Below are 10,326 nucleotides of genomic sequence, written 5' to 3' on the forward strand. Positions count from 1 at the left end.
TGGTCCGAGGATGGGTGGCCCCAGCAATTTTCTGGCGTCTTCTCCCCCCCCCCCCACCTGCAGCACCAGCACATGGAGGAGTTTGCTGATGTTGGTGTCGTGTTAATTGGGGGACACGGTCATTCTGTTCTTGCCCGCCAAGTCTAATCAACTTGCCCAAGGTAGTCAGTCATTTTCGCAAAAAAATCCGGAATTACTGTAATATTATTTATATCACTTTGAGCGTGAGCACGTTGTTCTGTGTAGAGCAGCTACGTGAGAACCTCCTGGGGCATCTGACCTCTGAAATTACATGACGCTAATAGCGTGCAGGATGAAATCTCTCGCAAGAGCAAAATGCTATCAGAGTCACACTTAAAGTACATTGTTAACTATTTCGGCACATATCCGTTCTTTAACATGCCTTTCCCTTTCCACCTTTGAATGTGGCATTCTTGTATGGAATGCAGGCAGGTGACTTGCTCACACACCTGCATTTTAGTGCTTACAATGAGCATTGTGCAATAAGAATGGGTTAACCTGCCTTGGGATGCGAGGAATCAAACTTCAAATCAGCTGAGGTCTTGAACTTGTACTGAAGATTTAGAATTTGAACTCCTTTGGACTTAGAGTTTCACAGTACAGCACATTTGTTCAAATGAATTCAAAACTTTGTAGATTGCTGTTTATTTGATCTCTCTGGATCCTAAATTCATAAGGTCAGTGCTGAATTGTCATATTTACTGTTAACATATCCCCATTATGGTGTTGCTGCTTTTGATCTTTGACTTTCTTTGGAGGGTAACAGGGAGGGGACTGGTTTGCCTGCAGATATTGGTCACTGCAGAGACCAAATGGCTGTAATGTGTATGAGTCTGTGAATGCTATAGTGATAACTACCTTGGCCCTTGAATAGTTTGCCAGTATTTTCCATCCAGGTGACATGACTTTGGTGAAGGTTGAACCATTTGAGTAAGAGAGTTGCACCTGTGAATCCATATTCGTTGAATGGGCACCTTGCAGAGCAAAAATAAACTGCTTGTTTTTGGCTCAGTTCTTGAATTACGAGTGCTTAGCAAGTTATGTTTTTAATGAAAAGAAAGCCAGACTTGCCTTTTAATGCCTTGCATGACCACACGATGTCCCAAAGCACTTTGAAGACCAGTCACTGCTGCAGTGCCGAAGTACTGTATCAAATCAGGAAGTGGAATTGGCTTTTGTTTAATTTTACTAAGTACAAGCCTAGCCTAATGTAACATCTTTGGAAAGTGTGACCTGAGGAAATTGCATGGTGAGCTTGTCCTATGAAGATAGGCTATTATTAAAGGCTTCATTATTTGGATATTAATGGGACATTACATTTTTTAACTGTTTTGTAAGAATAATTTTAAGTTAATCTTATAATCAAGGAAAAGCTTGGTTAATAGACTTGACTCACATGAGTGGCTAAGAGAAAATGATAGACAGATAAATAAGCAATAATTTCATCTGTTTGCAGATTAACACTTGCAAGTAAATTTAAAGGAGAATAATTTCTATAGAAAATGAAAATTATTACATTTTTGATGTTACTTTTCCCCCTGCTTTCCTACTAATTTTATCAATGGCTGTTAATATAGTTTTCCTGGCCAACCGTGTGTGTGCTTGATTGAAATTAGTATTTCATTGAGGGTGCAGAGCATGTTGTCTTTTTATGTTTGGGTTATCCTTTTTTAGAAATGCGAACATGGTGTATTCATGATCTTTTCACAATTTGGAATGGCCCCAACTATTTGTCATTAATAAAGAAATAATACTTTCATAATGTGAAATAGCATTGCCTGGGAACTGAGCTGCTGATGCTATGTCCCCAAGCTCCAGGTGGAAATGTCCTCAAAATCAAAACAACCATGTTAGATTCTGTTTGAGCTATTATGGCATTACAAAGTGGTATAGATGGTATAAATGCAATTTTTCCTGTGAAAGAGTTAGTGTGAGGGATATTGGTGCTGCGTAATGGAATAATTTTCTATTCCAAGTATCTGCATCAAATGCTTGCAGATCTGGTATCACACATTCATGTAGTGAATAAAGATCCCTCTGCCCTTCTTAATCCCAGTCTCAAACATTTCATGATTTGTGCACTAGTGTGACATTTCCCATTTACTGCACTGACCATCTTAGAATAAAAATGCTAATTTGGGTACTTGTGTTGAAGGCATGTGTCTGTTCTGAGCTTGCTTGAAGCTAACCCAAACTCCTTTCTTGTTGGATTCTTAGGGGTCCGCAGACGTTTATCTCCTAATCAATATTGAATTTGAACCGAGGTCCTAGGGGTTTCAGGCGAGTGAGAGTTTCACTGTGTAACGCAGTGTCTTGCAGAATTTATTTTTGTTCTGACAAATATAGTTAGCTGGTACTTGTCACTTATGCTATATTTTAGATCAAGTCAGGAAATCAACTTTGAATTCAGTGAGTAAGAACAGTGTTTTGGAAAAGCCCTGTAAGTAGAAAAATATGATTAGGTCTCCTTTCTACTGCACAATAATTTGTTTTTTTTCTCTCATTTTACATAATAGGTACAGCTATAACCAAGATAACTCTAAGAGGAAGCATCATTTGAAATTTAGATGCACAGAGCTGCAGCTGTTTGTGACCAGGACACTTTTACTTGAAAAATTCAGTTCCTTGCAAAATTAGGTTTCATTGTTGATAAAACTGCATTGAATATGTAATCCTGTGGTATATCAAAAGATACTAAATACTGTCTGACTGCCATAACCAATCATTATGTATTATCTAGTACAATCAAGGGTATATTGCCACCGTGTAGGATGCATTGTAATAAAACTTTACAAATCACCGGTTGAAATCCTCTGATTTGATTCCAGGGGTCTGCTGCCCATTGGTAGAATTTAAAGCATTTATATCAGTTATGCATATGTTATCTTGAAAAGCCACCTAATGGTTCACTGATAAAGGTGCCATTCCGTGTGGCTCAGACTTTAATCTGGCCCAGGTTCAGACAAATCCTGTCAGGTAACTATTTTTCAGTTGGTACTGAAACTTGGATTAGCACCTGGAAAAAAAAAAGGCCAGGTTTATGTTAGTGGAAAAACCAAGATGTGGAATTAAATTGGACTGCAGTTTGAAAGAACCACCACAAGCAAATCAGGCCAAATGGCTTCTGTGAGCCGTAAGATTGTAGGGTTTATACTTACTAAAATCCAAGTGAAAAGACACTAACGTGGAGCTCTATGAAAATTAAACTTGTTTACCATTACACCCTGAAATCTTATCCATGGCAGTGTTTATCAGTTTATAACCCATAATCCTATCGCAAGTTTTTAAAGTATGGCATACTGCCTTTTGAATTGTCCACTGACATTGAAAATCTGATTTCACGCCATTTTATCTGTTTTGCAGACTTGTACTTTAGCCTTATTTTTCCCATTAGGCACTTGCACTTGTTTCATGCAAGGAAGCATAAAGTAACATCGAACATCTCTTTGTAAGTGTGGGTGTTGAATTAATTAATCTTACATTCATTTTGGGATTCTAGCAGGTCTTCCTTGTTTATTGTCTTACAATTGTTGAAACCTCATACTGGAGACATCAACTGCCGTTTTTTGGTCTACACTCTCATAACCCCCTCTACCCTTTTCACTTGGCTGATTTTATAGGTTAATACTGGGTACACATGTTGAGTATACAAAAAAGGCTTGGGGATGTTGCACAACCTGTGAATCCCTAATGCAGGGATGCCACTTATAAGGGACAAAAAAAAACTGCAGAAGCTGGAATCCAAAGTAGACAAACAGACTGGAAGAACACAGGCCAGGCAGCATCTGAAGGAAAGGAGCAGTCAACATTTTGGATATTGCCCCTCTTCAGGTGGATGTGGGGGTAGGGGAAGCTGCAGATAAAGGGGTGGAGATGGAATGGTGGTGATAGGTGGACACCGGTGGTAGGTACAACCTGGTCGGTCACTGGGAGGGATGAATCCGGTTGTTGGCTGGAAGGGAGGGTCAGAAGGTGGAATGGAAGAGAGGAAGGGGATCTAGTGGATGGGAGTGAAAGTTATTTGAAATTGGAGAACTCCATGTAGTCTTCTGGGCTGTAGGGTGCCCAGGTGGAAGATAAGGTGTTCTTCAAATTTGTGTTCCAAGTTGCTGTGACACTGGAAGAGGCTGAGAACAAACGTGTTGGAGTAAGCAGAGATAACAAGGTGTAAAGCTGGATGAACACAGCAGGCCAAGCAGCATCAGAGGAGCAGGAAAGCTGACGTTTCGGGCCTAGACCCTTCAGAAAATGTTGGAGTAATGTGAATTGTAAAGCCTGCTCCACAGGTTTGCAAGTTGATTGGTCTGAATGGACTTCGCTCTATAACATCTCTGCATTTCATAGAAAAAGATTACATGTAGGCTTTTTAGTTCTCAAATGACTAAGGTTCATTTGCTGAACATTTGAATACTACTTTGTCCTAAAGTGTGATGCAGTCTTAAGATTTCAGTGTTGTATGTTTAAAGGTATATTTTTATAAAGAGTATGCTCTTCTAGTTCCAGATATCTAAAAGTGACAGCATATTTTTCACGTGAATCAAAAGTCTCTATTGTTTTACTCGTTTTTTTTTGTCTCCCTTTTTCCCTTCCTCATTGATCATTGGAGCGGTGAGAATGTACTGACTTTTCCTGGTATTGGCTTTTACCTAGTAACCACCTACCAGTTCACCTAAGTTGTCACTTTTTATACGAGAAGACTAGGCAGTGAGTGCTGGCTGTTCTGCCTTATGTGGAAGGGGTAAACAAATCCATCTTCAGCCACTTCAGAAGGTGGAATCCCGCTTGCTCAATTTTAGTATTGTTATTGTTGCCTCAGCATAAATTTGAGAGAAGCTTGTACTCTCGTTCAAAGGGTTAGCACCATATTTTGTTGTATTTGCCTATGGAATCATTCATTAGGGAGTTGACAGTTAGAGTTGTGAAAAATCATGCTGCTTTTGCACACTAAAAAATTAGTGGTGGATGAATTGAGCAATTTGTGACGGATGCACTAGTTAGCTGTTGGTTAGGTCAACACTGAAAGGCGCAGCTAGTAGTTTATCTTGTGTTGAATATTAAGTGTACAGGAAGTATTAAAATTTAATTGATTTGTGCCGACATCTTGGGCTAAAATGAATATTTGAATGTCCCAATATTCATCTGTTTGAGGAAGTACTTCAATAATATTGCCTCTGAATATTTTGTCTCTTGGCTTTGATCCAGACTCGGCTCCATATAAATTCTGTAGAGGATACACACCGGGGACCAGTGGTTTACCGAAAGTGGAGTGGCACCGGTTGCACAGGCATAACTGAGGTATGGCGGCTGCAACACGAGTGGTTTATTTTCTGTAAACCACATTGTCCCCAGTGTGTATTCTGTTTATTGAACATGTACCTTGCACATTTATACATTCAGTGCTTATTGCATATTTGAATTTTTAATCTATTTCAAATGGATTTAAGCAGGCTTAGTTATTTTTCTTCTCTTCCATTCCTCAAGGCATTTATCTACATGAGGGTATTATTGAGTACCTCCGAGCCAAATGGCTTTTATTATGTGTGGCTCAGACAGCAAGGGGTAGATTCTCTTATTTGCTGTGCCTGTTGAATTACGAGTGGTGACTAGCAGAAGATTTTGGGAAGTATTGCATACTGAGGAGGGAGCCCCTCCAGTTTAACTCCATTAATTTTGTGCATCTAAAATCAGGTGGGTTTCCTCTTGGGCCTGCAGTCCTCCCCAGCAGTATTTCCGTAGTTTTCTCTCATTTGTCCAATTGACCCAGCCAGTGGAACTAGTAATTGCCCAGTGAGAATTTCTCAACACTCTGCTCAGATGTTATTACACACCTCTGGAGCAGGTGGGATTGAACTGAAACCTCCTGGCTCAAGAATAGGGGCATTGCCACTGTGCCACAAGAGCCCTTGCTTTATTGCAGATGAGTGATGCCTTAAATTTACAATTGGATGCGTGAGGAAAAACATTGATCGCCACACGTTATGTTGCTGTTCATGTTGCACACAGCAGCTGAACCCGAGAAAATAGAAACTGGCGAGCCTGTTTCTGTTTTTCATTCTTTAACTCTACTCCATCAATGATTACAGTGTTGGTCTTGTGGCAGCTTCCTGAAACTATCATGTAGTACCTTGCACAAAATGCATGCCATTATAAAAATCATGATGATGAAACTGGGGCTTCCTTGTTCTTTTGGTCATAAATGTGTAGTTATGATAAACTTCTGTCTTTTGAGAAGTTTGTTTGTTTTATTGCTGTAATGTTGAGAGAGAAAGATATTTGTTCTAGTGTTTCATAAAGCATTAAACTTTAATGTTCTGCCACTTGCAACCCTTTTGCATCTAAATTGTAAATGGGGGAAAAAATAGCCGTGTGTTGCTTCCTTTCAAATTGTTCTACTCTGTGGCAAGGTATAGTCTTTGTGCCATGTTTTATTTTCCACACGTTTTTTTTAAGGGTTTTGGTTTGCTTCCTATATCTTAAAGCTGGACTTTAGAACAACTGTTTTAATTCTGTTGGAAGGCATATGCAGAGTGTCAGCCATGGTTCAGAAGTATTTCATTCTACTGAATCAGATGATTGTGGGTTCAAGTCTTGTTCCTGAAACTTGAGCACATAATTAACGCTCGCAATTTACCATAGTGGAATTGTCAGTTGTGTGTATTCTTTTGGATGATGTCTTTAGCCAAAGCCACTTCTGCCCTTTGCTTGAGAGGTGGGATGTAAATGTTCCCTCCTGTTGAACCACGTGGAAGAAGAGTGGGAAAGCGTACCACGATGTTCCAGCTAATACTTTCCTCTTAACCAACATCACTGAAAGATTATTATATCCCATTGTTCGCATATTCACTTCTCATGCCTTTCCTACATTACTACAGTGAATTCAGTTCAAAAAGGTATTAAATTGGTTGTAAGCACTTTGAGACTTCCTGAAATATTCAAAAACACGAAGTGCAAGTTCTTCCTCTTGACCATGCCTATTATTGGTCACGTAGTTGGATTGATTTGAAATCTCTTAGATTTGCTGATAAGTTAATTAGATGCCCAAAGCGCTCTTTCGCCTTTGAAAGGAAAGGAAATCGAGTCTTCAGTTGACTGGTTAGGAGATAGTAAACTAAAACCTTGTTTATATTTGCTCGAACTTAATGTAACTTGCTGCCTTTACTTCTCCCTCTCTGTTCTCAAGCATCGGACTATGGAATGAGATTGCCAATTTTTCGGTCTGTGCCTGAAGATCAAGTTTTGTATCAAACTGAGCGCTACAATGAAGAAACCTTTGGATACGATATTCCAATTAAAGAGGAAGGCGACTATGTACTGGTTCTGAAGTTTGCTGAAGTATATTTTGCCCAATCTCAACAGAAGGTACTTTTAAATTTCTTTGGAAAGAATTTTGATATTGTGCTTATGGAAATTTAAAAAGTAATATTTTTGCAGTACGTATTCCACTACTAAAGTGAACAGCATGTCAACGGTCACTGTTATGACTCTGCTATTCCAAGCTTTTCTGCCCTACAGGAGCTGGTGAGTGGTTCCTGTAACTTCTTTTGGTGCCTAATCTAAATGACCCCTTAATATTAATCAAGACCACAACTTTTTTTTTCAAAAAGTTATTTAACAGTTGGGTGGTTTCACCACAAATCCTGATCCTTGCCTCCCAACTCTACATTTACTTATCTGTAGGAGTCACTGAACAGTGGGAGATATAGCTGACACTTCCTCAAATGCTGGCAAACTGTTTATGAAGGGGAACTATGTTGTAAAATGAGGTCATTGTATGTACCTATTGCTGCTCTCGTGGCCCGAATCAAAGGATTATACATGGAGAGGACAGATTTAAAGGGTCCTAAGGGGCAAAGTTTTCACGTAGAGGGTGATAGGTGTACGGAATGAGCTGCCAGAGGAAGTGGTGGAGGCTGGTACAATTACAACATTTTAAAAGGATGGGTATTTGAATGGGAAGGGTTTAGAGAGAAACAGACCAAATGCTGGCAAGTGCGGTTAGGTTAGTTTAGAATATCTGGTTGGCATGGACAAATTGGACCAAAGAGTCTGATCCTGTGCTGTACTTCTCCATGATTCTATTTCTAAGTAATGGCGTAACTGTTCATTTTAAAAGTATTTTGTGTCGTAAGCCTGCATCCAGGAGGAAGCACTGCAATACTCGTTGATCTGTATGATCTTCACAGCCAGCAGAAAAAATAATTTTAAACCCGTTAGTATGAGCCAGTTTGGAACTGTGTTCCCAGTTACAGTTGCACAGTTAATTTTGCAGAGAATACAGTAGAATTTAATAATGTCAAATTAATTCTTAACAATTGCAACATGTAGTCGTCACCATAGTCTTACCAGACCGTTGGGTTGCTCTATCATTAGAGAGAGATGACTGGTGGTGATTTAACTTGAGGACTACTATACCTCAGGTGAGGAGAGAGATTGGGAAGGAGATTCCTTCATGGTAACTTCAGCCAGTGTGAAGATTGAATCCATGCTGTTGTCATCACACTGCTTCGCAAATCAACCGTCCAGCCAACTGAGCAAAGCCAATTTCCTCCCCGCCCCCAAAACATGTAGTGGATGTTGATGATTGACACGATCATTTTGAAAGTTGTGACAGTCAAGAGTTCACTTGTAGTAGAATCAGGAAATGTTTATGTCAAGCCAAATATGCAGAGAGGGAAAGAAAATTGATATTTCAAGTCAATGATATTTCATCAGATAAGAAAACGGTAGTGGGAGCGGAGATCCAGCATTCTTTTTCTTTTTTAGGAAGAGTTCAGCAGAGATTGGAGTTTACAGATCTATGAACTCATGCTAACATCCTAAGAAGCCCCTTCCAAGTTTTTTTCAGAATAATTTGACTATTGCCTACAAGTAGAAAAGTTAGTTGTTGTTATGTAACACAGTAAAATTACATTTTGTCATTTCTGGCAAAATCATAGAATAACACTATAACAGATACTACTGACTGAGAAGATTGTGGTAGGCAATCAGGATCTGTAATAAGTTTTATCATTTAAATTTTTTAAAATGAAGGTTTTATGGTTTATGATTATTTTTATTTGTTGATCTAATGCAACCCAGCTGTACCTGAAATTTCAAGCAGTGTAGCTCAAGAGTTCCTGCATTGTAAAGGGGTTGCTTGTAGTGAACCAGTGAAGGTTTGTAATTTGTTTTCTTCCAAGCTAAGTCTTTCCAGCAGCTGCCCTTGTCACTTTGGAGTATTTCCTTTGGGGTTGCTGGTAGCTGGGAGAAGCATGTGCATTAGGAACTGGTAAGGCTAGCAACTATGACACATAGTACAAAAGCAGCTCTAATGACATTTTTCCTTCTGTTGGTTACAGGGCTGTACCCATAAGTTTGTCACCCTACTGTTGTGTTAACCTTTGACTGTATTACTAACGTTTTTTAGCTCCAATTTGCACAGAAATTTCACAAGCCCATATTTGCAATTTAATGAGACCTTCTTGACCATACTGTTAATAGGTTAGAAATGCTTTTAAATTAAGTTTGGTGGTTACTGTGAACCTAAAGCTGTCAAATGGCTTATGCAAGCAGTTGAAAGTGTTTATGGTGCCTCTCTAACTTGGTTATAATGCAGTCCAGTTACTAACATAAATATAGAGATATGGGCTGTAAAACTTGGTTTTGTGTTACAGATGATTTTGGTGCTCAGAGCCTGGAGTTTAGAATAAGCTTTAGGCTGTTGCAAACACAACTGTGTACATGCTGGAATCATGTAGGGAGGACAGATATGACTCCATATACTACTCACTTGGTGCCCTCCTTGTTATTTTGAAGCTCTTGGGTTCTGTTAGAGACTTTTATTACAAATGTACAGTTAAACAAGTGTTCAATGCACAAGGCCCTTCCCACCACTCACCACCAACACTACAGTCAGTTCTGGTATAACACGATAGTTCTGTTCTCGTATTATAAGAAAATTGTGTGATAGCTGTGCCATTTAAACTAATGGGGCCAGAATGGCATTATAGCCAATACAGGTAAGGAAAATTCACGTTCTAGTGGTCTAAATTCTTCAATTGTGTTTAAAGCCAATTTGTGTTGAAGAAACACACATAGCCGAACTGACCCTACGTAATGGGACCACCATAGCGTTTACTGGTGTGGTACTTTTGACTTTGCTCTTCCGCTGAGTTAGCGGATGTACTATCCTGTTGAAGAACTTGCGTAAACTGAGTCGAGGAAGAATGGTCTTCAACAGAAGAAAACCCACTCTTGTTTGTGGGGCAATTATTGCAGACTTGCTTGGGCTGTAGTGTGAAATGGACATATAGCAGAGAGGGGATG

At 39.4% G+C, this 10,326-nt stretch overlaps 1 protein-coding gene across 1 annotated transcript in view; it reads left to right on the forward strand.

The window, feature by feature from the left end:
* Positions 1-7,434, forward strand: part of LOC109931394 (malectin) — an 8,218-nt gene extending 784 nt beyond the window's left edge. The window contains exon 2 of the mRNA XM_048611703.1: positions 7,202-7,434. Coding sequence (XP_048467660.1) covers positions 7,202-7,434 — 233 coding nt within the window. The remainder of the gene's footprint in view (positions 1-7,201) is intronic.
* Positions 7,435-10,326: the final 2,892 nt, after the last annotated feature.

The sequence above is a fragment of the Rhincodon typus genome, chromosome 24 (assembly GCF_021869965.1).
Source record: "Rhincodon typus isolate 14 chromosome 24, sRhiTyp1.1, whole genome shotgun sequence".
NCBI classification, from domain to species: Eukaryota; Metazoa; Chordata; class Chondrichthyes; order Orectolobiformes; family Rhincodontidae; genus Rhincodon; species Rhincodon typus.